The 26835-nt window shown below is 63.3% G+C and overlaps 2 protein-coding genes across 5 annotated transcripts; both read left to right on the top strand.

The window, feature by feature from the left end:
* The first annotated feature begins 270 nt into the window (after positions 1-270).
* Positions 271-19247, top strand: SALL2 (spalt like transcription factor 2). 3 transcript variants are annotated; one of them, XM_039497214.1, is made up of 4 exons: positions 271-390; positions 15783-17761; positions 18176-18574; positions 18962-19247. In XM_039497214.1, exons 1-3 carry the CDS (start codon positions 318-320, stop codon positions 18554-18556), a joined length of 2433 nt encoding a protein of 810 aa, XP_039353148.1. In that variant the 5' UTR covers positions 271-317; the 3' UTR covers positions 18557-18574; positions 18962-19247. The 3 variants fall into 3 exon arrangements, with proteins under 3 accessions (XP_039353148.1, XP_039353146.1, XP_039353147.1); XM_039497212.1 differs by having other exon boundaries at positions 272-390; positions 15783-18034; XM_039497213.1 differs by lacking the exon at positions 271-390 and adding an exon at positions 13797-13916 and having other exon boundaries at positions 15783-18034.
* A 2492-nt stretch (positions 19248-21739) lies between these two features.
* METTL3 (methyltransferase like 3) lies at positions 21740-26818 on the top strand. 2 transcript variants are annotated; one of them, XM_039498332.1, is made up of 11 exons: positions 21740-21967; positions 22857-23047; positions 23341-23739; positions 24212-24387; positions 24685-24901; positions 25319-25506; positions 25988-26026; positions 26108-26216; positions 26307-26372; positions 26474-26586; positions 26661-26818. In XM_039498332.1, the coding sequence occupies exons 1-11, from the start codon at positions 21874-21876 to the stop codon at positions 26770-26772; spliced, it is 1704 nt and encodes a 567-aa protein (XP_039354266.1). In that variant the 5' UTR covers positions 21740-21873; the 3' UTR covers positions 26773-26818. The 2 variants fall into 2 exon arrangements, with proteins under 2 accessions (XP_039354266.1, XP_039354267.1); XM_039498333.1 differs by lacking the exon at positions 21740-21967 and adding an exon at positions 22561-22693.
* Positions 26819-26835: the final 17 nt, after the last annotated feature.

The raw sequence follows: 26835 nt of genomic DNA, 5'->3' as shown, positions 1-26835 counted from the left end.
CCCCCCGCCCCCCAGAGTGCAGCTGTTCAGCTCCCCCTGCCCCACCCCAGAGGCAGCTGCATCTCAGCCCCCGGCCAGGGCTCTGTAGAACAGCCCCAGCGCCGCAGCCCTGCCAGGCAGGAAGGGGTTAAGGAGCACAAAGGAGACCCGAGTGACCGGCCGGATTAGGACTTTGCTTCCAATGAGGGGCGCAAAGGAGGGGGCGTGTCCATGCTCCGGGGAGGGGGGCGAGACCCCGCCTGGGAGCGTCCCGGTGCCCACGGGCTCCCGAGCCGAGCGGCGGACCCAGGGGTGCCCGGCCCGGAGCCCCCGCGGGGATGTCTCGCCGCAAGCAGCGCAAACCCCAGCAGCTCATCTCGGACTGCGACGGGTCCACGGGCTCCGAGAACGGTGGGTGCCGGGGTCGGGGGCGGCAGGTGCTGCTGGGAGGGGCCGGGGCCGGCAGGGGAGCCGGGCAGAGTGGGCAGGAGGACTTATCAAATACGTGAAACTCGTCAAAGTCTCCAACTCCCCCGGGCTGTGCCCCCTGCGCCAAATCACCTATCCCTGAACCCTCCCCCCGTGGGTCCCACGGCACCTCATCTAGCTATGTATCCCCCGCACCCCGCATCTGTCCCCTGCACCCCCCATGGGTCCCCCGGCACCCCATCTAGCTATGTATCCCCTGCACCCCGCATCTGTACCCTGAACCCCCCATGGGTCCCCCGGCACCCCATCTAGCTATGTATCCCCTGCACCCCGCATCTGTCCCCTGCACCCCCCATGGGTCCCCCGGCACCCCATCTAGCTATGTACCCCCCGCACCCCGCATCTGTCCCCTGCACCCCCATGGGTCCCAGTACCCCATCTAGCTATGTATCCCCTGCACCCCCCATCTTTTCCCTGAACCCCCCCATGGGTCCCCCGGCACCTCATCTAGCTATGTATCCCCTACACCCCCCATCTGTCCCCTGCACCCCCATGGGTCCCCGGCACCCCATCTAGCTATGTATCCCCTGCACCCGCATCTGTACCCTGCACCCCCATGGGTCCCCGGCACCTCATCTAGCTATGTACCCCCTGCACCCCGCATCTGTCCCCTGCACCCCCCATGGGTCCCCCGGCACCCCATCTAGCTATGTATCCCCTGCACCCCGCATCTGTCCCCTGCACCCCCCATGGGTCCCCCGGCACCCCATCTAGCTATGTATCCCTGCACCCCGCATCTGTACCCTGCACCCCCATGGGTCCCCGGCACCCCATCTAGCTATGTATCCCCTGCACCCCGCATCTGTCCCCTGCACCCCCTATGGGTCCCCCAGCACCCCATCTAGCTATGTATCCCCTGCACCACGCATCTGTCCCCTGCACCCCCTATGGGTCCCCCAGCACCCCATCTAGCTATGTATCCCCTGTACCCTGCATCTGTCCCCTGCACCCCCAATGGGTCCCCCAGCACCCCAGCTAGCTATGTATCCCTGCACCCCGCATCTGTCCCTGAACCCCATGGGTCCCCCGGCACCCCATCTAGCTATGTATGCCCTGCACCCCGCATCTGTCCCTGAACCCCATGGGTCCCCCAGCACCTCATCTAGCTATGTATCCCCTGCACCCCGCATATGTTCCCTGAACTCCCCCATGGGTCCCCCGGCGCCCCATCTAGCTATGTACCCCTGCACCGCGAATCTGTCCCCTGCACCCCCCATGGGTCCCCCGGTGCCCCATCTAGCTATGTATCCCCTGCACCCCGCATCTGTTCCCTGCACCCCCCATGGGTCCCCCGGCACCTCATCCAGCTATGTATCCCCTGCACCCCGCATCTGTCCCCTGAACCCCCCCATGGATCCCCCGGCACCCCATCTAGCTATGTATCCCCGCACCCCGCATCTGTCCCCTGCACCCCCATGGGTCCCCGGTGCCCCATCTAGCTATGTATCCCTGCACCCCGCATCTGTCCCCTGCACCCCCCATGGGTCCCCCGGCACCCCAGCTAGCTATGTAGACCCTGCACCCGCATCTGTCCCCTGCACCCCCCATGGGTCCCCCAGCACCTCATCTAGCTATGTAACCCCATCACCCCGCATCTGTCCCCTGCACCCCCATTGGGTCCCCGCACCCCATTTAGCTATGTATCCCCTGCACCCAGCATCTATCCCTGCACCCCATGGGTCCCCAGCACCTCATCTAGCTATGTATCCCTGCACCCCGCATCTGTCCCCTGCACCCCCATGGGTCCCCGGCACCCCATCTAGCTATGTATCCCCTGCACCGCGCATCTGTCCTCTGCACCCCCCATGGGTCCCCCGGCACCCCATCTAGCTATGTATCCCCAGCACCCCGCATCTGTACCCTGCACCCCCCATGGGTCCCCCGGTGCCCCATCGATCTATGTCTCCCCTGCACCCCGCATCTGTCCCCTGCACCCCCCATGGGTCCCCCGGCACCCCATCTAGCTATGTATCCCCTGCACCCCGCATCTATCCCCTGAACCCCCCATGGGTCCCCCGGCACCCCATCTAGCTATGTATCCCCTGCACCCCGCATCTGTCCCCTGCACCCCCCATGGGTCCCCCGGCACCCCATCTAGCTATGTATCCCCTGCACCCCGCCTCTGTCCCCTGCACCCCCCATGGGTCCCCCGGTGCCCCATCTAGCTATGTATCCCCTGCACCCCGCATCTGTCCCCTGCACCCCCTATAGGTCCCCCGGCACCCCATCTAGCTATGTATCGCCTGCACTTCTCCCCTGCACCCCCCATGGGTCCCCCGGCACCTCATCTAGCTATGTATCCCTGCACCCGCATCTGTCCCCTGAACCCCCATGGGCCCCCGGCACCTCATCTATGTAGCCCCGGCCCCCCGCATCTGCCCCCTGAACCCCCCATGGGTCCCCCGGCACCTCATCCAGCTATGTAACCCCTGCACCCCGCATATGTCCCCTGAACGCCCCCATGGGTCCCGCGGCACCCCATCTAGCTATGAATCCCCTGCACCCCGCATCTGTCCCCTGCACCCCCCATGGGTCCCCCGGCACCCCATCTAGCTATGTATCCCCTGCACCCCGCATCTGTCCCCTGCACCCCCCATGGGTCCCCCGGTGCCCCATCTAGCTATGTATCCCCTGCACCCCGCATCTGTCCCTGCACCCCTATGGGTCCCCCGGCACCCCATCTAGGTATATATCGCCTGCACTTCTCCCCTGCACCCCCCATGGGTCCCCCGGTACCCCATCTAGCTATGTAACCCCGGCACCCCGCATCTATTCCCTGACCCCCCCATGGGTCCCCCGGCACCTCATCTAGCTATGTATCCCCTGCACCCCGCATCTGTCCCCTGCACCCCCCATGGGTCCCGCGGCACCACATCTAGCAATGTAACCCCTGCACCCCGCAGCTGTCCCCTGCACCCCCCAAGGGACCCCCCGAGCCCCATCTAGCAATGTATCCCCTGCACCCGCATCTGTCCCTGCACCCCTATGGGTCCCCGGCACCCCATCTAGGTATGTATCGCCTGCACTTCTCCTGCACCCCCATGGGTCCCGGCACCCCATCTAGCTATGTATCCCCTGCACCCCGCATCTTTTCCCTGCACCCCCCATGGGTCCCCCGGCACCTCATCTAGCTATGTATCCCCTGCACCCCGCATCTGTCCCCTGCACCCCGCATGGGTCCCCCAGTGCCCCATCTAGCTATGTATCCCCTGCACCCCGCATCTATCCCCTGAACCCGCCATGGGTCCCCGGCACCTCATCCAGCTATGTATCGCCTGCACCCCGCAACTGTCCGCTGACCCCCCCCATCGGTCCACTGGCACCCCATCTAGCTATGTATCCCCTGCACCCCGCATCTGTCCCCTGAACCCCCCATGGGTCCCCCGGCACCTCATCCAGCTATGTACCCCCTGCACCCCGCATCTGTCCCCTGCACCCCCCATGAGTCCCCCAGCACCCCATCTAGCTATGTATCGCCTGCACTTCTCCCCTGCACCCCCCATGGGTCCCCCGGCACCCCATCTAGCTATGTATCCCCTGCACCCCGCATCTGTCCCCTGCACCCCCCCATGGGTCCCCCGGCACCTCATCCAGCTATGTACCCCCTGCACTCCGCATCTGTCCCCTGAACTCCCCCATGGGTCCCCCGGCACCTCATCCAGCTATGTAACCCCTGCACCCCGCATCTGTCCCCTGCACCCCCCCTGGGTCCCCCGGCACCCCATCTAGCTATGTATCCTGAACCCCATGGGTCCCCCAGCACCTCATCTAGCTATGTATCCCCTGCACCCCGCATCTGCCCGCTGAACCCCCCCATTGGGTCCCCCGGCACCCCATCTAGCTATGAATCCCCTGCACCCCGCATCTGTCCCCTGCACCCCCCCAGGGTCCCCACGCACCCCAGCTAGCTATGTATCCCCTGCACCCCGCATCTATCCCCTGAACCCCCCATGGGTCCCCCAGCACCCCATCTAGCTATGTATGCCCTGCACTTCCCCATCTATCCCCTCACCCCCCCATGGGTCCCCCAGCACCCCATCTAGCTATGAATCCGCTGCACCCCGCATCTGTCCCCTGAACCGCCCCATGGGTCCCCCGACACCTCATCTAGCTATGAATCTGCTGCACCCCGCATCTGTCCCCTGAACCCTCCCATGGGTCCCCACACACCTCATATAGCTATGTATCCCCTGCACCCCGCATCTGTCCCCTGAATCCCCCATGGGTCCCCACACACCTCATATAGCTATGTATCCCCTGCACCCCGCATCTGTCCGCTGAACCCCCCCATGGGTCCCCCGGCACCCCATCTAGCTATGTATCCCCTGCACCCCGCATCTGTCCCCTGAACCCCCCCATGGGTCCCCCGGCACCTCATCTAGCTATGTATCCCCTGCACCCCGCATCTGTCCCCTGCACCCCCCATGGGTCCCCCGGCAACTCATCTAGCTATGTATCTCCTGCACCCCACATCTCTCCTCTGCACCCCCCATGGGTTCCCCGGCACCTCATCTAGCTATGAATCCCCTGCACCCGCATCTATCCACTGAACCCCCCCCCCGGGTCCACCGGCACCTCATCTAGCTATGTATCCCCTGCACCCCGCATCTATCCACTGAACCCCCCCATGGGTCCCCTGGCACCCCGTCTAGCTATGTATCCCCTGCACCCCGCATTTATCCCCTGAAGATCGGCATGGCTCCTCGGGCACAACATCTAGATATGTATCCACTGCACCCTGCATCTCTCCCCTGAACCCTCCATGGATCCCCCAGTACCCCATCTAGCTATGTACCCCCTGCACCCCGCATATGTTCCCTGAACTCCCCCATGGGTCCCCTGGCACCCCATCTAGCTATGAATCCCCTGCACCCCGCATCTATACCCTGCACCCCCCATGGGTCCCCTGGCACCCCATCTAGCTATGAATCCCCTGCACCCCACATCTGTCCCCTGCACCCCCCATGGGTCCCCCGGTGCCCCATCTAGCTATGTATTCCCTGCACCCCGCATCTCCCCCCTGCACCCCTCACATGTTCCCTGAATCCCACAGGGGTCCCCCAGCACCCCATCTAGCTATGTATCCCCTCCACCCCGCATCTGTCCCCTGCACCCACCCATTGCTCCCCCAGCACACCATCTAGATATGTATCCCCTGCACCCCGCATCTGTCCCCTGAATCCCCCATGGGTCCCCCCACACCTCATCTAGTTTTGTATCCCTGCACCCGCATCTGTCCCCTGAACCCCCCCATGCTTCACCCAGCACCCCATCTAGCTATGTATCGCCTGCACCCCACATCTGTCCCCTGAACCCCCACATAGGTCCTCCGGCACCTCAACTAGCTATGTATCCCCTGCACCCCGCATCTGTCCCCTGCACCCCCTATGGGTCCCCCAGCACCCCATCTAGCTATGTATCCCCTGTACCCCGCATCTGTCCCCTGCACCCCCTATGGGTCCCCCAGCACCCCATCTAGCTACATATCCACTGTACACCACATCAGTACCCTGAACCCTGCATCTGTCCCCTGAACCACCCCATGGACTCCCGGCACCCCATCTAGCTATGTGTCCCCTGCCCCTGTATCTGACCCTGAACCCCCATAGGTCACCCAGCACCCATCTAGCTATGTATCCCCTGCACTAAGTAACTGTCCATTGAACCCCCCCATGCGTCCCCTAGCACCCCATCTAGCTATGTATCCCCCGCACCCCACATCTGTCCCCTGAACCTCCCCAGGGATCCCCCAACACCCCATCTAGCTATGTATGCCCTGCACCCCGCATCTATCCCCTGAACCCCCCATGGGTCCCCCAGCACCTCATCTAGCTATGTATCCCCTGCACCCCACATCTGTCCCCTGCACCCCCCATGGGTCCCCCGGCACCTCATCCAGCTATGTAACCCCAGCACACCACAACTGTCCCCTGAACCCCCCATGGGTCCCCTGCCACCTCATCTAGCTATGTATCCCCTGCACCCCACATCTGTCCCCTGCACCCCCCATGGGTCCCCCGGTGCCCCATCTAGCAATGTATCCCCTGCACCCCGCATCTGTCCCCTGCACCCCCTATGGGTCCCCCGGCACCCCATCTAGGTATGTATCGCCTGCACTTCTCCCCTGCACCCCCATGGGTCCCGGCACCCCATCTAGCTATGTAACCCCTGCACCCGCATCTATTCCCTGACCCCCATGGGTCCCCTGGCACCTCATCTAGCTATGTATCCCCTGCACCCCTCATCTGTCCCCTGCACCCCGCATGGGTCCCCCTGTGCCCCATCTAGCTATGTATCCCCTGCACCCCGCATCTATCCCCTGAACCCGCCATGGGTCCCCGGCACCTCATCCAGCTATGTATCGCCTGCACCCGCAACTGTCCGCTGACCCCATCGGTCCACTGGCACCCCATCTAGCTATGTATCCCCTGCACCGCATCTGTCCCTGAACCCCCATGGGTCCCCGGCACCTCATCCAGCTATGTACCCCTGCACCCCGCATCTGTCCCCTGCACCCCCATGAGTCCCCCAGCACCCCATCTAGCTATGTATCGCCTGCACTTCTCCCCTGCACCCCCCATGGGTCCCCCGGCACCCCATCTAGCTATGTATCCCCTGCACCGCATCTGTCCCCTGCACCCCATGGGTCCCCGGCACCTCATCCAGCTATGTACCCCTGCACCCCGCATCTGTCCCCTGAACTCCCCATGGGTCCCCGGCACCTCATCCAGCTATGTAACCCCTGCACCCGCATCTGTCCCCTGCACCCCCATGGGTCCCCGGCACCCCATCTAGCTAGGTATCCCCTGAACCCCCCATGGGTCCCCGGCACCTCATCTAGCTATGTATCCCCTGCACCCGCATCTGCCCGCTGAACCCCCATTGGGTCCCCGGCACCCCATCTAGCTATGAATCCCTGCACGCATCTGTCCCCTGCACCCCCATGGGTCCCCTGGCACCCCATCTAGCTATGTATGCCCTGCACCCGCATCTATCCCCTGAACCCCCCATGGGTCCCCTGGCACCCCATCTAGCTATGTATGCCCTGCACTCCCCCATCTATCCCCTGAACCCCCCATGGGTCCCCCAGCACCTCATCTAGCTATGAATCCGCTGCACCCCGCATCTGTCCCCTGAATCCCCCATGGGTTCCCCGGCACCTCATCTAGCTATGAATCTGCTGCACCCCGCATCTGTCCCCTGAACCCTCCCATGGGTCCCCGGCACCTCATCTAGCTATGTATCCCCTGCACCCCGCATCTGTCCCCTGAATCCCCCATGGGTCCCCACACACCTCATATAGCTATGAATCCCCTGCACCCCGCATCTGTCCGCTGAACCCCATGGGTCCCCCGACACCCCATCTATCTATGTATCTGCTGCACCCCGCATCTGCCCGCTGAACCCTCCCATTGGTCCCCCGGCACCTCATCTAGCTATGTATCCCCTGTACCCCGCATCTGTCCCCTGCCCCCCCCATGGGTCCCCCGGCAACACATCTAGCTATGTATCTCCTGCACCCCACATCTCTCCTCTGCACCCCATGGGTTCCCGGCACCTCATCTAGCTATGAATCCCTGCACCCGCATCTATCCACTGAACCCCGGGTCCCCCGGCACCTCATCTAGCTATGTATCCCCTGTACCCCGCATCTGTCCCCTGCACCCCCCATGGGTCCCCCGGCAACTCATCTAGCTATGTATCCCCTGCACCCCGCATTTATCCCCTGAACCTCGGCATGGCTCCTCGGGCACAACAGCTAGATATGTATCCACTGCACCCTGCATCTCTCCCCTGAACCCTCCATGGATCCCCCAGTACCCCATCTAGCTATGTACCCCCTGCACCCCGCATATGTTCCCTGAACTCCCCCATGGGTCCCCGGCACCCCATCTAGCTATGAATCCCCTGCACCCCGCATCTATAAACTGCACCCCCCATGGGTCCCCTGGCACCCCATCTAGCTATGAATCCCCTGCACCCCGCATCTATCCCCTGGGCCCCCTCTGGGTCCCCCAGCAACACATATAGCTATGTATTTCCCGCACCCCGCATCTCCCCCCTGCACCCCTCACATGTTCCCTGAATCCCACAGGGGTCCCCCAGCACCCCATCTAGCTATGTATCCCCTCCACCCCGCATCTGTCCCCTGCACCCACCCATTGCTCCCCCAGCACGCCATCTAGATATGTATCCCCTGCACCCCGCATCTGTCCCCTGAATCCCCCATGGGTCCCCCCACACCTCATCTAGTTTTGTATCCCCTGCACCCCGCATCTGTCCCCTGAACCCCCCCATGCTTCACCCAGCACCCCATCTAGATATGTATCGCCTGCACCCCACATCTGTCCCCTGAACCCCCACATAGGTCCTCCGGCACCTCATCTAGCTATGTATCCCCTGCACCCCGCATCTGTCCCCTGCACCCCCTATGGGTCCCCCAGCACCCCCTCTAGCTATGTATCCCCTGAACCACGCATCTGTCCCCTGCACCCCCTATGGGTCCCCCAGCACCCCATCTAGCTACATATCCACTGTACACCACATCAGTACCCTGAACCCTGCATCTGTCCCCTGAACAACCCCATGGACTCCCGGCACCCCATCTAGCTATGTGTCCCCTGCCCCCTGTATCTGACCCCTGAACCCCCCCATAGGTCACCCAGCACCCATCTAGCTATGTATCCCCTGCACTAAGTAACTGTCCATTGAACCCCCCCATGCTTCCCCTAGCACCCCATCTAGATATGTATCGCCTGCACCCCACCTCTGTCCCCTGAACCTCCCCATGGATCCCCCAACACCCCATCTAGCTATGTATGCCCTGCACCCGCATCTATCCCCTGAACCCCATGGGTCCCCAGCACCTCATCTAGCTATGTATCCCTGCACCCACATCTGTCCCCTGCACCCCCATGGGTCCCCCGGCACCTCATCCAGCTATGTACCCCCTGCACCCCACATCTGTCCCCTGAACCCCCCATGGGTCCCCTGCCACCGCATCTAGCTATGTATCCCCTGCACCCCCCATCTGTCCCCTGCACCCCGCATGGGTCCCCCAGTTCCCCATTTAGCTATGTATCCCCTGCACCCTGCATCTCTCCTCTGAACCCCCTCATGGATCCCCAGGCACCCCATCTAGCTATGTATCCCCTGCACCCCGCATCTGTCCCTTGAACCCTGCTTCTCTCCTCTGCACCTCGAATCTGTCCCCTGCACCCTGCATCTGTCCCCTGAACCCCGCATCTGTACCCTGAACCCCCTCATGGATCCCCAGGCACCCCATCTAGCTATGTATCCCCTGCACCCCATATCTGTCCCCTGAACCTCGCATCTGTCCCCTGCATCCCTCACCTGTCCCCTGAACCCCCCAAGGGTCCCCTGGCACCCCATCTAGCTATGTATCCCCTGCACCCTGCAGCTGTCCCCTGAGCCCTGCATCTGTCCCCTTAACCCCACATGGGTTCCCCGGCACCCTGCATCTGTCCCATGAACCCCCTCATCAGTCCTCCGGCACTACATCTAACTATGTATCCCCTGCACCCCTCATCCCTCCTCTGCACCCCACATCTGTCCCCTGAACCCCCATGGTTCCTCCAGCACCCCATCTAGCTATGTATCCTCTGCACTCCTCATCTGTCTCTTGAACTCCTCTTCTGTCCCCTGAACCCCTCATGTGTCCCCTGAACCTCCAGCACCCCATATAGCTATGTAACCCCTGCACCCCGCATCTGTCCCCTGAACCCCCTCCTCTGTCACCTGAACCCCCACATCTGTCTCCTGCACCCCTCCTCTGTCCCTGTCCCCTGAACCCCTCCTCTGTCCCCTGAACCCCGCATATGTCCCCTGCACACCTCATCTGTCCTCTGCACCCCACATATGTCCCCTGACCCCTTCATCTGTCACCTGAACACTATCATTGGTCCTCTGGCACCCCATCTAGCTATGTATCCCCTGAACCCCTCATCTCTCCCATGCACCCTGCATCTGTCTCCTTCACCCCCATCTGTCTCCTGTCCCCTGCACCCCTCCTCTGTCCCCATAACCCCTGATATTTCCCCTTCACCACTCATCTCTCCTCTGCACCCGTTATCTGACCCCTGAACCCCCTCCTCTGTCCCTTGCCACCCCTCATGTGTCCCCTTCACCCCTCATGTGTCCCCTGAACCTCCAGCACACCATCTAGCTATGGATCCCCTGCACCCTACATCTGACCCGTCCCCTGAACCCCCTCATCTGTCCCCTGAACCCCTGCAACTTTCTCCTGCACCCCTCCTCTGTCCTTTGCACCCCTCCTCTGTCCCCTGAACCCCGCATATGTCCCCTGCACCCCTCCTCTGTCCCCTTCACCCCTCATGTGTCCCCTTAACCTCCGGCACCCCATCTAGCTATGTATCCCCTGTACCCTGCATCTGTCCCCTGTCCCCTGCACTCCTCATCCGTCCCCTGAACCCCTCCCTCATCTGTCACCTGAACCCCCTCATCGGTCCTCTGGCACCCCTTCTAGCTATGTATCCCCTGCACCCTGCATCTGTCACCTGAACCCTCTCCTCTGTCCTCCAGCACCCCATCTAGCTATATATCCTCTGGCACCCCCCATCTATCTATCCCCATACACACCGCTCCTCCATAGATCCCCATGCACCCAATCTATTGGTCTGTGCTCTCCTACACACTTTTCTACCTGTCCATCCATCCACCCACCCATCTCCATACACCATCCATCCTCCGTCTATCTGTCTCTTCCCCACTCTGTGCAGCGCAGGCCCTGTCCCAGCCCCCTCAGGACCCTTTGTGCGGTTGCTAGGTAACCCTGTGAGCCCTGGAAATCTTCTCTTGTGTTGAGTTTGGGGGTTTTCTGTTTGGGACTTTGGCTGCGGCCGAGGGAGCCAGAGAAACAGGTCGGGGCTTCCTGGGAGGTGGCTGGTCAGAGCGAAGATGTCAGGGACAGTCCCCACGTCCGGCTCCCCTGCGTCTGTTTGTCTGTCTGGTGCCAAGGCCTGAAGCCTCCGCTGTGCGCACTGACCCCTGCTGCTCCAGAACCAGCGGGGCTGGATCCCAGCCGGGCTGGTGTGAAGGAAGCCAGGCCAGTTCACCCAGCTTCTGGGTCCCCAGGTTACCCCGCACCTGTGGCAGCGCTCGGAGCCCGGGGGTACACGTCAGCTCAGCTGGAGATTGGCCTCGTTTACAACAGGCTACAGAAGAAGCCTGTGGAAGTCAGTACAAACAAACATGGCTACAGTGACTTGTTTGTGCTGCTCTCCCCACCAGAGACGGAAATGTGGGTACAATAGCGATGTGCCCATTGGGTCGTTGTATGATTATAGGGTCAAAGCGAGGAAGTCAGCCCTTGTTCAGCGCTAGTGTGCTGGGCCACTCTTCTCTCTCATGTCTGGTTTTGTCAGCAAGTCGTTTTTAAGAGAGGTGAACTTGGGGTTACACAAGACAAATCAGCCTCCTGGAAGGGGGACAGTCGTCTGGAAAGCTTGAGAGCCACTGGCCTAGTGGGACTCCAGCCCCAAACCCACCTCCATCTGTCCCACACACTCCCCTGGAGGGCAGCTGCCCTGGGCATGGGGGAGGGCGGCTGTGGGGGAGTATCAGGGGGCAGGGATCCCGGTTCTTCAGGAGGGGCAGGGACCCGCAGCTGGGATCTACAGAGTGCAGGGACAACCCCCCCTCTATATGAGGGTGCAGGGACCCTTGGCTGAGCTTGGAGCTCGGGGACCCCCAGCTGGACTCGGGGACCACCCAGGGCCAGGTGTTGGGGTGCAGGGACCCCCATCCAGGCTCAGAGCTGGGGGACCCTCAGCTGGATGGGGGACCCCCCAGGCATTGGAGTGCAGGGACCCCCGACTGGGCTTGGGAACCCCACGGCTGGATTCAGGGCGCAGGGACCCCTGGGCATTGGGGTGCAGGGACCCCCAGCTGGGCTTGGAGCTCGGGGACCCTCAGCTGGACAGGGACCCCCCCAGCATTGGGTGTGGGAACCCCCGACTGGGCTTGGGAACCCCACGGCTGGATTCAGGGCGCAGGGACCCCCGGGCATCGGGGCGCAGGGACCCACGGCTGGGCTCGGAGCTCGGGGACCCTCAGCTGGACTTGGGGACCCCCAGGCATTGGAGTGCGGGGACCCCCAGCTGGGCTTCAGAACCCCACAGCTGGATTCAGGGCGCAGGGACCCCGGGGCATCAGGGCGCAGGGACTCACGGCTGGGCTTGGGAACCCCACGGCTGGATTCAGGGCGCAGGGACCCCCGGGCATCAGGGCTTGGGAACCCCACGGCTGGATTCAGGGCACAGGGACCCCCGGGCATCAGGGCTTGGGAACCCCACGGCTGGATTCAGGGCGCAGGGACCCCCGGGCATTGGGGCGCAGGGACCCCCGGACATCGGGGCGCAGGGACCCCACGGCTGGATTCAGGGCACAGGGACCCCCGGGCATCGGGGCTTGGGAACCCCACGGCTGGATTGAGGGCACAGGGACCCCCGGACATCGGGGCGCAGGGACCCCACGGCTGGATTGAGGGCACAGGGACCCCCGGGCATCAGGGCGCAGGGACCCCCGGCTGCGCTTGGGAACCCCACGGCTGGATTCAGGGCGCAGGGACCCCTGGGCATTGGGGTGCAGGGACCCCCAGCTGGGCTTGGAGCTCGGGGACCCTCAGCTGGACTTGGGGACCCCCAGGCATTGGAGTGTGGGGACCCCCGACTGGGCTTGGGAACCCCACGGCTGGATTCAGGGCGCAGGGACCCCCGGGCATCGGGGCGCAGGGACCCCCAGCTGGGCTCGGAGCTCGGGGACCCTCAGCTGGACTTGGGGACCCCCAGGCATTGGAGTGCGGGGACCCCCGACTGGGCTTCAGAACCCCACAGCTGGATTCAGGGCGCAGGGACCCCGGGGCATCAGGGCGCAGGGACTCACGGCTGGGCTTGGGAACCCCACGGCTGGATTCAGGGCGCAGGGACCCCTGGGCATCAGGGCTTGGGAACCCCACGGCTGGATTCAGGGCGCAGGGACCCCCGGGCATTGGGGCGCAGGGACCCACGGCTGGATTCAGGGCGCAGGGACCCCCGGGCATCGGGGCGCAGGGACCCCACGGCTGGATTCAGGGCGCAGGGACCCCCGGGCATCGGGGCGCAGGGACCCACGGCGGGGCTCGGAGCTCGGGGACCCCCGGCTCGGCTCCACACGGAGCGGGACCCCCGTGCGTCGAGGCGCCCACAACGCTGGCCCCGGGCTCGCCGCCCCGGACTCCGGACACCAGAGGTCCCTGCAGCCCCGGCGGGTCGGATCCGCTCCGGCTCCTCCCTGCATCCGCTCCCTCCTCCTGCTTCCTTCCCCCGCATCCTCCTTCTCCTCCGCCCGGAGCGCGCAGGCCCCGCGCCGGACCGCCCCGCGCCAGCAGCTCCAGCGCCCGGGGACACGGGCCATGGCGGAGCCCGCAGGTGCGGAACTGCCCCTCGGCCCGCCCAGCTGGGACCGGTCCCGGGCCCCCTCCGCAGCCGCAGCCAGGAGAGGGGCGGCTCGTCCGGCCTCTGTCCCTGCGTCCATGCGCCCCTGTCCGTCCGCCTCCTGCACCCTCTGTCCGTCTGTGCATCCATGCGCCCATCCCTACCTCCCTGCACCCTCTGTCCGTCTGTCTGTCCCCTGCACCTTTCGGTCTGTCCGTCCATGTATTCCCTGCGCCCTCTGTCCAGGGGCGGCTCTAGGTATTTTGCCGCTCCGAGCAGGACAGGCAGGCTGCCTTCCGCGGCTTGCCTGCGGGAGGTCCCCGGTCCCCTGGATTCAGCAGCATGCCTGTGGGAGGTCCGCCAAAGCCGTGGGACCAGCGGCCCTTCTGCAGGCATGCTGCCCAACGCAATCTGCATGCCGCCCTCGCGGCGACTGGCAGAGCACCCCCGTGGCTTGCCGCCCCAGGAACGCGCTTGGCGTGCTGGTGCCTGGAGCTGCCCCTGCCTCTGTCTGTCCATGCACCCCTGTCCGTCCGCCTCCTGCAGCCTCTGTCCGCCTGTGCATCCATGCGCCCATCCCTACCTCCCTGCACCCTCTGTCCGTCCCATGCACCCTCTGTCCGTCTGTGCATCCATGCGCCCATCCCTACCTCCCTGCACCCTCTGTCCGTCCCATGCACCCTCTGTCCGCCTGTGCATCCATGCGCCCATCCCTACCTCCCTGCACCCTCTGTCCGTCCCGTGCACCCTCTGTCCGTCCCATGCACCCTCTGTCCGTCTGTGCATCCATGCGCCCATCCCTACCTCCCTGCACCCTCTGTCCGTCCCATGCACCCTCTGTCCGTCTGTGCATCCATGCGCCCATCCCTACCTCCCCTGCACCCTCTGTCCGCCCCGTGCACCCTCTGTCCGTCTGTCTGTCCCTGCACCTTTCTGTCTGTCCGTCCATGTATTCCCTGCGCCCTCTGTCTGTCTGTCTGTCCATGCACCCCTGTCCGTCCGCCTCCTGCAGCCTGTGTGTCTCTCTGTCCCCTGCACCTTTCTGTCCATCTGTCTGTGTGTTCCCTGTGCCCTCTGTCTGTCCGGGCGTCCATGCGCCCCCGTCCGTCCATCCCCTACACCCTCTGAGTTTCCATCTGTCCCCTGCACCTTTCTCTCTGTCTGTCCGTGCTGCCCCTGTCCATCCCTCCCTCCCCTGCACTGTGTGTCTGTCTGACCCCTGCAGCCTCTGTCTGTCTGTCTGTCCCGTGCACCCTCTGTCTGTCTGTGCATCCATGCGCCCATGTCTGTCCATCCCTACCTCCCCTGCACCCTCTGTTTGCCTGTTCCCCAGCACCTTTCTGTCTGCCCGTCCATCCATACTCTGCAGCCTTCTGTGTGTCTGTCTGTCTGTCTGTGCATCCCCTGCACCCTCTGTCTGTCTGTCTGTCCATATGTCTCATGTGTCCGAATGGGGTTACTCCTGATTTACACCCTGGGGAAAGGAGATCCCTGCACTGTCTCCCTCTCAGCCTGGGACCTGACCCCCCTCCCCGGATTCTCTTGTGCCTGGGGGGGTGGGGGTGCGTGGAATCAGGAGGTGCCCTGTGGGGAAAGCCAGCTGGGCACTGTGTTCCGGGCAGATTTCTGAGTGGGGAAGGGGGAGGACTTGAGGGGAGCAGGCTCCTCTGCCCCCTATAGCTTTGGGGGGATGTAGGAACACCCCCTATAGATATAGTGGAGGTCTCAGTTTCCTGTATAGATATGGGAGATGTCTCTGATTCCCCTGTGGTTTGGGGGAGCTGCAGAAGCTCTGGGGTGCAGGGGGCTCCCCTGGCATTGCCCCCCAAGGTCTGACCCTCTGTCTCTCTCTCTCCACAGGGGACACAAGTGACGAGGCAGCCCCGTCCTGCCCCACGGAGCTGGCTGCCCACCGGGACACCTGTCACCCCAACCAGCCCCCTCCCTCCTCCTCCTCAGCCAACGGGCAAGACAGCGCTGGCTCCTCCTCCTCCTCCTCCTCCTCTTCCTCCTCGGAGCCCCGGCCCGATAGCCCCCCAAACATGGAGACAGAGACGGGTCCTCTGGCCGGCAACCCCTTGGCCCCAGAGCCGCTCCCTCCTCCGCCACCACCGCCCCTGGCTCTGCCGGCTGCTCCCCCCCACTCCGGGCACCTCAACATCCCCCTGATCCTGGAGGAGCTGCGGGTGCTCCAGCAGCGCCAGCTGCACCAGATGCAGATGACGGAGGAGATCTGCCGGCAGGTGTTGTTGCTGGGCTCCCTGGGGCAGCCTTCCACCTCAGCCCCCACCCCAGAGCCAGCCCCAGGGGCCTCCCACCAGGCCAAGGCCCCCTTGCCTGTCTTCTCCATCAAGTCCGAGCCGGTGAGGACCCAGGTGTCGGGCTCCCCAGAGGTGCCCAAGCCCACCTTCTTCCACCTCTACCACCCTTTCCCTGGCAGCGCCAGAGGCCCCAAAGCGGAGCCCATCCTGGCCCCGGCATTCCCCTCTACGGGACTCCTGGCCGCCCAGTGTCTGGGGGCGGCGCGGGGCCTGGAGCAGGCCACCTCCCCAGGGCTGCTGCGGCAGAAGAACGGGGCTGGGGGGGCCGAGCAGGGGCTGGAGGAGAAGCCAGGGGGTCGGCACAAGTGCCGCTTCTGTGCCAAGGTCTTCGGGAGCGACAGTGCCCTGCAGATCCACCTGCGCTCCCACACGGGCGAGCGCCCCTACAAGTGCAACGTCTGCGGCAACCGCTTCACCACCCGGGGGAACCTCAAGGTGCACTTCCACCGGCACCGGGAGAAGTACCCGCATGTCCAGATGAACCCCCACCCGGTCCCCGAGCACCTCGACTACGTGCTGACCGGCGCCGGGCTGCCCTATGGCATGTCGGTGCCGCCCGAGAAGGCCGAGCCAGGCGAGGAAGCGGCGCCCCCCGAGCGCAAGGGGCTGAGTGCCACTGAGAGTCTGACGCTGCTCTCGGGCACTGCGGCCGGGGGCGCAGCCGCCGCTCAGACCCTGCCCGTCTTCAACAAGCTGGTGCTGATGAAAGCGGCCGAGGGGCGGGGCAAGGGGGATGAGAACACGCCGCCGGGGAGGGAAGCAGAAGGAGCACGGGTGCCCCTGGGCAAGCTGTCCAGCTGGGCCCTGCTGGCCAACCACTTCAAGGCGGGCAGCACTGGCTTCCCCTTCCCCTACGTGCTGGAGCCGCTGGGAGCCTCCCCCTCGGAGACCTCCAAGCTGCAGCAGCTGGTGGAGAAGATCGACCGACAGGGGGCCTCGCCTGGACCTGGCCCGGCAGCTCCCTCGGCCTCCTCGCCGCCCTCCTCTTCCTCCTCGGGCCCCAACCAGTGCGTGATCTGCCTGCGGGTGCTGAGCTGCCCCCGGGCACTGCGCCTCCACTACGGGCAGCATGGCGGGGAGCGGCCCTTCAAGTGCAAGGTGTGTGGCCGGGCCTTCTCCACCCGGGGCAACCTGCGGGCGCACTTCGTGGGCCACAAGGCCAGCCCGGCTGCCCGAGCCCAGAACTCCTGCCCCATCTGCCAGAAGAAGTTCACCAACGCCGTCAGCCTCCAGCAACACGTCCGCATGCACCTCGGGGGCCAGATCCCCAATGGGGCCCTGCTGCCCGAGCCCCCTGCTGCCCTGGGGGAGGGCACCCGCCAGCCCGAGGTCCCCGCCCCGCAGAGGGATGAGGAGGAGCTGTCTGAGGAGGAGGAGGAGGAGGAGGAAGGCAGCGATGAGGACTCACTGGACAGCAGCACGGAGAAGGCCCCGGGGGGCTCAGAGGGGGCATCCAGCCCAGAGGAGGAAGCAGCCCCGGCTCATGCCAAGGAAGAGGAGGATGCTGGGAAGCTAGAGGTGGGGGGAGCAGCCGATCCCAGCACCTCGCCTCCTGGGGGAGGGAGCCCCCCACCTGCCATGGAGGGAGAAGGGGACCCCAGCACCCAGAAGGCAGAGGGAGGAGGAGACAGAGCACAGGAGGGAGAGGAGGAGGGGGCAGCAGGGGCTGGAGCCGAGGAGCCACGGGCCAGCCAGGCCAAAGAGGGGGTGGCGCTGGCCTGTGGGGTCTGCAAGGAGGGATTCCCCGATGGGGCAGCACTGCGTAAGCACGCCCAGGCAGCCCACCACCAGGTAAGAGAGCCCCTCCCCACCCCACCCCAAGCCTGTCCCCTGCCTCTCCCTGCTCAAACCTCCCTCATCTGCCCCTGCCTTTACACAGGGTCTCCCTTGAGATGTAATGGGCTCCCCTGTCTGTCTCTGTCCCTGTGGCAGGTTCCTCTGGGCAGCACAGCGTGGAGCTGCAGCACAGCACGGCGTGGCCGGTGTCTGGTCCCAGAGGCCCCAACAGTACCGGGAGGCGCAGCAAAGCTGCAGGAGTTCCTGGCGCGGGATGTGCCGACGCAGCTGGTGGGGCCCCTGTCCTTCTGGAACCAGTACACGGCCTTCATCGCAGGGGGGGGCCTGGCTGCCAAGACCTGCCGGGGCCCCCCTCCCACTGCCACCCCCTCCTCCTCTACTGCACCCCCTGTACTTTTTGGCCCAGCCACTGCCCCAAGCAAGGCGGCCCCCACTGAAGCCAAGGAGAAGCCGGCAGGAGGACTTCCAGCTGCAGGGGAGGCTGCCCCAGAGAGCCAAGGCAAGGCGGAGAAGTAGCCGACAGGCCCTCAGCAGGTAACATCCCTCCTCCCCCGGGGAATAAAAAGAGGAGGAGCTTGACCCCAAAGTCCAGCCCCGCTGTGATGGGGGGCTGCCCCAGAGACACAGGAAATCCCCCCACCCTTCCCAGCCATGGCACAGCTCATTCCCCGGTTTAGCCACTGCTTGTGGGACAGGGAGCTGGGAGGGTGGTTGATGGAAAGCATGGGGGCCAGGGCAGACATGGGGTCACTTGGGAGAGGGCTGGGGTAGGAGGCTGCTTGGTGGGACAGATTTGGGGTCAGAGGTCAATCAGTAGGAGGGCTAGATGTCAGAGGTCATGCCATCAGTTTAGGGGATTGTGCAACCCCACTCTCCCCAGCAGTGCTGTCCCCTAATCCCATCTCTCTCTCTCTCCTCCAGGGGGCACCAGCCCTGGCATGCTGCAAGAGGCACCAGCCACCACGGGGGGATCAGGCATCGGGGACACGGCCCCCACACAACTTTAGTGGCATTTTAGTCTTTTACTTTTACCGTAGCTCAGAGGGGACTGGACGGGAGGCAGGACCCTGGTGCAGGGACCAGAGCTTGTCCCAGCCATCCTGGACCCATAGTGAAGCGCCCTCTAGTGTAGAACAAAGGCCCAGCTGCTCTGGCCAGGGTCAGCAGGACTTTGTCTGTGTCCATCATTAAAGCAGTTTGACAAATCCCTAGAGACTCGGGTTTTATTCTCCCCAGGGAGGAGATGGCGGGGTGAGTAGAGAGATTCAGACGTTTCTCTGTATCACACACATGGCCAGGCTCATCCCCTCCAGCAGAGGGCAGCACACACAGAGAGAGAGAGAGAGAGAGAGAGAGCAGGGTTCGTCCCCTCCAGCAGGGGGCAACAGAGACATACAGCAGCAGGGCTCATCTCTCCAGCAGGGGGCAGCAGGGACACACACAGCAGGGCTCATCTCTCCAGCAGGGGGCAGCAGGGACACACACACACACACACACACACACACTGCAGGGCTTGTCCCTTCCAGCAGGGGGCAACAGGTGCACACATGGCAGGACTCATCACCTCCACCAGGGGGCAACAGGGACATGTACACACTTGGCCTCATTATCTCCAGTGTGACTAACGAGGCAGGCCCATGTGGTTGGGGGTGTAACATGCTCATGTTCTCTGTGGATCAGCACTGGGGGCGGGGGGGGGGAAGGGGGGAGAGGGGGTCGCACACACTCCTTAGTGGATTACAAGTACTCCCTGTCTCCAGCCCTGCTCCGCAGCTCCAGGCCCAGCTCTTTTCCCCTCCCCTGCCAGTTTCACATAATGCTCCTGAGCTGCTTAAGCCTGAGCCAGACAGAGCTGCTTGGGAGGCCTCTGGTGAGGGGAATGTCCAGCCAGCATGTTGCCGGCCCAAAGGGCCTGGGGGGGGGGCAACAGCGGGGTTCGTTGCCCGGTGTGCGTCGCACTAATTAACACACCAGGGTGGAGAAGCAAACCAAGTTTATTTGAGCTCAAATAAGGTGCAAGGGAGAAATAGCCATCTCAAATCCTGCACACCCGCACGCAGGCGGGGTCCCAGTATTTATACCCCCTTTGTTTTTGTTTTTTTGTACTTTTCCACTGTGGGGGCTACTTTCTCATGCATATAACCTTGATTACAGCATCTGCTTTCCGCCGATCTTATCTAGTATTGGCTGCATCTAGTGCTAACCGGCCTTGCAGCTGCTAGCAGTCAGCACATAGCACAGGAGGTTACAAAAGTGTAGTGAGGCTAACAAAAGCGCTTAACATAGAGGTACTTTGGTTCACATAGGCCCAGAGCCATCCTCCCGAGTTACCTAGATTTATACCTAGTGACACCAACAAGCACTAATCCCCAAAGTTGTCCCCCCCATTCCTTCTCCAGCTCAGCTGTTCTTCCCTCCCCTCCTACCTTGCCACCCATTCAATTTTCCCTCCCTCCTGCATCTGCCAGCTCTTCCTCTCTCTCTCCTCTCTTCAGCCCTCGCACCAGGGCAGAGCAGCCGCCCCATCAGCCCAGGTGCCATGTTAAAGTCAGGGGGAGGGAAGAGTTCTTTACCCCCAGGAGGGAGCTAGGGCTAGATTCAGGGACAGGGAGTCTGTAGTGGAACTGGGACTGGAACTCAGGGGTCCTGAATCCTAAGGTGTGACCCGCCTGGCAATCTAGGGCTCCCCTTTGCTCCACATGGGGCAAACACCCAGGGGTGTGTTTTCTGCTGCCCCAAACAGTCCTGCTGCCCTCCAGATGTGGCTGCATGTTGGGGGGGGGTGCTTGGGGACACAAAGGGGCTGGAGGAAAGGCAAATGTTATCCTCCAACCAGCCTAAAGCACACCAGGGAAAGGAGAACCTGCAGCAGAAAAGGGAGCAGGGTTAGGCCCCCATCCCTGCCCAGAGCTAGTCACTATCACTGGGTTTGTCGGTCACCCCCAGGATCGGATCAGTGCCAGGCTCCTTCGTGCCAGAACAGCCTCCCTAGTGTCTGCGACTAGTCACCAGCAGGCTCGGCTTTGTGCCCAGGTGCCAGTGACCAAGATGGCTGCCTCCACAGGTCCACTGCATTGACAACAAGGCTTGTGGCTTGGGCAAGCAATGCTCCAGTGCCAGTAGCCAACATGGCCACCAAAACTTCACACTGAGATTGCCACATCCTCTATTCACCACCTTGATGCGAGAGACCAACGGGGTGCGGGGGGCTGCCACCTCGGATGGGGGCCAGACACCAACATGGTTGCAACCACTGCCCTGTGAGGGGGGTGAGTCAGACTCTGCCAACCATCAACGTGGCTGGTGTGGAGTCGAAGTACAGCCGAAACTAATGACCAACAAGGGCCAAAAAACCTTTGTGCCAGTAACAAGAATGGTGGGTAGGCGCCTCTGTGCCAGTAAACAAGATGGCCGCCAAGACATCAGCGTTCGTCACTAATTAAGATGGACGCCAAGTATGCCCCAGTCAAAAATGGCCGCCGTGGAGGCTTTAAAACCAAGATGGCCGTCGTTTGCCAGCAAATAAGATGGCTGTTTTTAAAAACAAAGATAACCAAGATGGCGGCGTTCAAAATTACCCCTAACCAAGATGGCCGCTCTGTACACACATCCATAACCAAGATGGTCGTCGCTTGCCAGTATACGTGATGGCGGCGGCGGATTCGCGGTGTGGGCAGAAACAGGAAATGCTCGCTCCTAATCTCCATCCCCCCGAGGCACTTCCGGTTACTCGTGTTGGCGCGGCCTGCGTGAGCAGCATCGGTCCGTCCCGGGGCTGCCTGAGCGGGGAAGGGCGGCGGGGCCGGAGATCGCGCCCCGGGCCGGGCCGGGCCATGTCGGACACGTGGAGCTCGATCCAGGCCCACAAGAAGCAGCTGGACTCGCTGCGGGAGCGGCTCCAGCGGCGGCGGAAACAGGATCCGCTGGGTGAGCGGGTGGGGTGCGCGGGGGTCAAAGGGCAGAGCGGGACCATGGAGTTCAGGGGTCAAAGGGCACGGGATCAGGGGCCAATCCTAGGGCATTGGTGATGCAAGGAGGTCAGGGGGCAAAGGGCATGAGGGGGCAGTGGTGACACCAGCAGGATTCCCTGGGGGGGTAGGGGTCGGGGGTTGTCACAGGGTCAAAGGGCAAGTAGCATGAGTGAAGGACTAGGGCCTAGAGGATACCAAGGGGTCGGGGTAACTAGAGGAGGTGAAGGCACAGTGGACATAGGGGTCGGTTGGGATTGGGGTTTGGCCGGGGTAGTGGGGGCTCAGGGAGGTATCGATGGTAGTGGGGGAGGGGGGTGGGCTAGATCCCTTGGTTGTGAGATCCAGGAGCACTGTGAGGGTCAAAGGTCAGCAAGGCCATGACTGGATCAGATGGGCAGACGCAGGGGCACTGTGGCAGGGGGAGATTGGGAACCACGAGGCAGGGGCAGAGGGTGGCTGCATCAGTGACAGAAGCAGGACCCTGTGGGGTCAGAAGTGAAAGGGTATTTTGGGCACAGGGCTCAAGTGGTCCCCAAAGGGCACTAGGGCATCAAGGTGCTGGGGATACAGGGGGGTCAGGAATCAGGATGCATTGGGTGGCAGGAGAAGCCATGGGGTCGTGGCACTAGGGGGGTCAACAACAGCTGCAGCAGAGACCCCAGCTGGACCCACTGGCACAAGGGTGAGAGGCAGTGGAGGAGGGGGCAGGACTGATTGGCTGGAGCTGGGGGGAGAAGTTTGGATGCGGGGGGTTGGTGTAGTGGGCGGGTGCTGGGGAGGTCGGGAGGGGGCTGTCACCTGTCGATACTCAGACATCACCAGCGTTATCCCATCTCTCTCCCTAGACCTCAGGAACCCAGAGCTGGCATCACCTTTCCGCAGCGACAGCCCAGTGCCCACAGCCCCCACACCCAGCAGCGCAGCTAGAGAGCTGGCCACTGACCCCGAGCTGGAGAAGAAGCTGCTGCATCACCTCTCGGACTTGGGGCTGGCGCTGCCCACCGATGCCCTCTCCATCTGCCTGGCCATCTCCACGGTGAGAGCCCGGTCCCTCCCCCTTGCTGCCGGTGCCCTGGGGCCCAGCCCCATTCCCCTCCACCGCCTGTCCATGTGACAACACACCCGCTGTCCCCCAGCAACACCTGCTCTGTCTACTATTTGCTGTTCCTTCGTTCCCTGGATTGGCTGATCCTCTGACACATCCCTCACCCTCCCTCCAGTTTGACCATCTCTTCCCCCGGGGGACCCTGTCTCTCCCCCTGCCAGGCACTGGGGTAACCCCATCTCTTTTCACACTTGCCCCACCCTGTGATCCTGTCTGTCCCACAGCCGGAGGCCCCCGTCACCCAGCGCAGCGTGGAAAGCCTGCTGCAGAAGTTTGCAGCTCAGGAGCTGATTGAGGTGCGCCGGGGGCTGCTGCAGGATGACGAGGAGCAGCCCACCCTGGTCACCTATGCTGACCACTCCAAGCTCTCTGCCATGATGGGCGCTGTGGCTGAGCGGAAGTGCCCTGTTGAGCCAGGCAGCGCTGGGGGCCAGAAGCGCTGGGCGGAGCAGGATGCTGGGGGTGCTGTTCCTTCCCCAGCCGGTGCCACCCCCTCTGCCTTGACCACCTCGGAGCTGGGCAAGGAACCGGCCAAGAAGTCTCGGAAGCAGGCATCAGACCTGGACCTGGAGATTGAGAGCCTGCTGAGCCAGCAGTCCACCAAGGAGCAGCAGAGCAAGAAGGTGCCAGCTGGACACCTGGATCCTAGCCTCAACACAGGCTGGGGGCCCAATGCTGGGGGATGTCGCCGTGGTTCTGGGAGGGGAATGGGGTCTAGTGGGTTAGGGTCAGGGGCTGGGAGCTAGGACTCCTGGGTTCTGTCCCTGGCTCTGGGAGGGGAGTGGGTCGGAGCAGACATGATCTCAACCCTGACCTTGGGTGGGATCCTGAGACCTTTTTCTTTGGACCAATACAGTCTGTCTCCTTTTCACACCTCATTAACATTTAGTAACATTCATTGGTACAGGCTATTGTGACCATATATGAACCCTTACCCACTTTCCAGCACTTGAGGAAGGTCTGCTAGACACCCATTATTCCCACAGGGAGGGGCGGGGGAGGCTGAGAGTCAGGACTCCTTGGTTATGGGAGGGGAGCAGGCAGAAGGGAACCCCGGATTCCTGGGTCCTTCTCACAGCTTTCCCCACACCCTAGGTGAGCCAGGAGATCTTGGAGCTGCTGAACACAACCACGGCCAAGGAGCAGTCAATCGTGGAGAAGTTTCGCTCGCGGGGCCGCGCGCAGGTGCAGGAGTTCTGTGACTATGGCACCAAGGAGGAGTGTATGAAAGCCACAGACGCTGAGCGGCCCTGCCGCAAACTGCACTTCAGGTGATAGCCTGTCCTGGGGCTGGGAATCAGGACGCCTGGGTTCTCTCCCCGGCTCTGGGAAGGGAGTGGGGTATGATGGGTTACAGCAGGGCAGGCTGGGAGCCAGGACTCCTGGGTTCTCTCCCTGGCTCTGGGAGGGGAGTGGAGGCTGGTGGGTTAGAGCAGGGGGGCTGGGAGCCAGGACTCCTGGGTTCTTTCCCTGGCACTGGGAGGGAAGTGGTCTAGTGGGGGGAACGGCAAGTTGGACACCCCGACTCCTGGGTTCCATGTCCGTCATATATCACTGTCCCCCCCCAGGCGCATCATTAACAAGCACACGGATGAGTCTTTGGGCGACTGCTCCTTCCTCAACACCTGCTTCCACATGGACACCTGCAAATACGTTCACTACGAGATTGATGCCTGCGCCGACCTGGATGCCCCCGGGGGGCGTGACCGCAATGCTGGCCAGGAGCTGGCACTGCCCCAGGCGGTGGGTGGGGACCCCAGCATCGACCGCCTCTTCCCCCCGCAGGTATCGGTGGGGGCAGGGAGGAAGTGTCTGGGCGAATCGATTTGGGGGTGGGGGGTTAGGCAGGAAGTGGTATGGGACAGCAGGGCTGGTGGCAGCGTTACAGGGGTGGGGCTGTCAGGTCTCTGGGGAAGAATTTGGGGGACGATGGGGGGGCAATGGGCAGCGTTACAGAGGTGGGGCTGTTGAGTCTCTGGGGAAGGGTTTGGGGGGGTCTGGTCAGCGATATGGGGGTGGGGCTGTCGGGTCTCTGGAGAGGGACACAGTGGCTGGTGAGCTGTGAGATGACACAGTTCTGGGGGTTCCAGTGGAGGGCGGAGGCTTCCTGCTGCCCCATCAGCAGCTGAAGGCCGTTCTCCTTGAGGATGGGGGAGGGTAGTTTTGGTTTCTCTCTGACCCCCCCCACCACCACCACCACAGTGGATCTGCTGCGACATCCGCTACCTGGACGTCAGCATCCTGGGCAAGTTCGCGGTGGTCATGGCCGACCCGCCCTGGGACATCCACATGGAGCTACCCTATGGCACCCTGACCGATGACGAGATGCGACGCCTCAACATCCCTGTGCTGCAGGACGAAGGGTTCCTCTTCCTCTGGGTCACTGGCCGGTACGCGGGCGGGGGCTGAGCCTGTGGGTCACCGGCTGGCATGGTGGGGGGGTAGGAGCCTGAGCCTGTGGGTCACCGGCTGGGGGAGGGCTGAGCCTCTGGGTCACTGGCCAGTACGCCGAGCCTGTGGATCACCGGCTGGCATGGCAGGGGGCCTGAGCCTCTGGGGCACCGGCCAATACATGCGAGGGGGGTGGGGGGCCTGAGCCTCTGGGTCCCTGGCTGGCATAGGAGAGGAGAGGGGAAAACGGCTGAGCCTCTGGGTCACCGGCTGCTATGGGCGTTGGGGGGGGTGCACAGCAGAGGCTCTGGGTCACCAGTGAGCACGGGGAGGCAGTTGAGCCTGCCAGGGGGCCTGGGGTGAGCCAGGCTGCAGGTCACTGTGTGGCTATGGGGCAGGTGAGTCTATGGGGGGAGCTAGGCAGGTTGACAGAGTGTCTGGGCCAGTTCAGCATCTCACCCCCACCTGCTGTCCCCGCAGGGCCATGGAGCTGGGACGCGAGTGTCTCAACCTCTGGGGGTGAGTGTCTGATCAGTCCCCCCTCCCTCACCGCCACTGCTCCCCCAGCCCAGCCGCTAACCCCCTCCCCTTCTCCCCCAGGTACGAGCGAGTGGATGAGATCATCTGGGTGAAAACCAACCAGCTCCAGCGAATCATCCGCACGGGGCGGACAGGGCACTGGCTGAACCATGGCAAGGAGCACTGCCTGGTACGGGGGAGCACTGCCTGGGACCAGCTTAGATGCGGGGGTCCCCCCAGCTCCTGGCTCAGCCTCTTTCTCTCTCTCTCTCCTGTACAGGTGGGGGTCAAGGGGAACCCCCAGGGCTTCAACCGGGGCCTGGACTGTGATGTCATCGTAGCTGAGGTGAGTTCAGCCCCTCCCCATGCTCTGCCCCCCCCTGCGGGGAGCGGCTAGGGTTCCTTCCCCGCACCCCACAGCTCCCCCATGGCCACCCCCTCTTGCAGGTCCGCTCCACCAGCCACAAGCCGGACGAGATCTACGGCATGATCGAGCGCCTCTCTCCCGGCACCCGCAAGATCGAGCTCTTCGGCCGCCCGCATAATGTGCAGCCCAACTGGTGAGCCCCCTCCCCCCCCTTCCCAGGACACCTGGACCCCCTGCCCGCTAACCCTGCCCTCCTCTCTCTGCCAGGATCACACTGGGCAACCAGCTGGACGGCATCCACCTGCTGGACCCTGATGTGGTGGCCCAGTTCAAGCAGCGCTACCCAGATGGGATCATCTCCAAGCCCAAGAACATGTAGGGGGCGGAAGGGACGGGGTTATTTCATAATAAAACGAGAAAACGAATGCTGGGCCTCGCTCGC

The sequence above is a fragment of the Mauremys reevesii genome, linkage group 13, assembly GCF_016161935.1.
Source record: "Mauremys reevesii isolate NIE-2019 linkage group 13, ASM1616193v1, whole genome shotgun sequence".
Taxonomy (NCBI): domain Eukaryota; kingdom Metazoa; phylum Chordata; order Testudines; family Geoemydidae; genus Mauremys; species Mauremys reevesii.
This window is presented reverse-complemented; position numbering and strand designations above follow the sequence as displayed.

What these genes read in the sequence shown, in the direction of transcription:
- SALL2 (XM_039497212.1), top strand. Translation starts at nt 318, where the DNA reads ATGTCTCGCCGCAAGCAGCGCAAACCCCAGCAGCTCATCTCGGACTGC. An exon ending in GTCCACGGGCTCCGAGAACG is followed by an intron (nt 391 to 15,782) that starts GTGGGTGCCGGG and finishes CTCTCTCCACAG; the next exon opens with GGGACACAAGTGACGAGGCA. An exon ending in CCCAGGCAGCCCACCACCAG is followed by an intron (nt 18,035 to 18,175) that starts GTAAGAGAGCCC and finishes TCCCTGTGGCAG; the next exon opens with GTTCCTCTGGGCAGCACAGC.
- METTL3 (XM_039498332.1), top strand. Translation starts at nt 21,874, where the DNA reads ATGTCGGACACGTGGAGCTCGATCCAGGCCCACAAGAAGCAGCTGGAC. An exon ending in TCTGCCTGGCCATCTCCACG is followed by an intron (nt 23,048 to 23,340) that starts GTGAGAGCCCGG and finishes TCTGTCCCACAG; the next exon opens with CCGGAGGCCCCCGTCACCCA. An exon ending in CATAATGTGCAGCCCAACTG is followed by an intron (nt 26,587 to 26,660) that starts GTGAGCCCCCTC and finishes TCTCTCTGCCAG; the next exon opens with GATCACACTGGGCAACCAGC.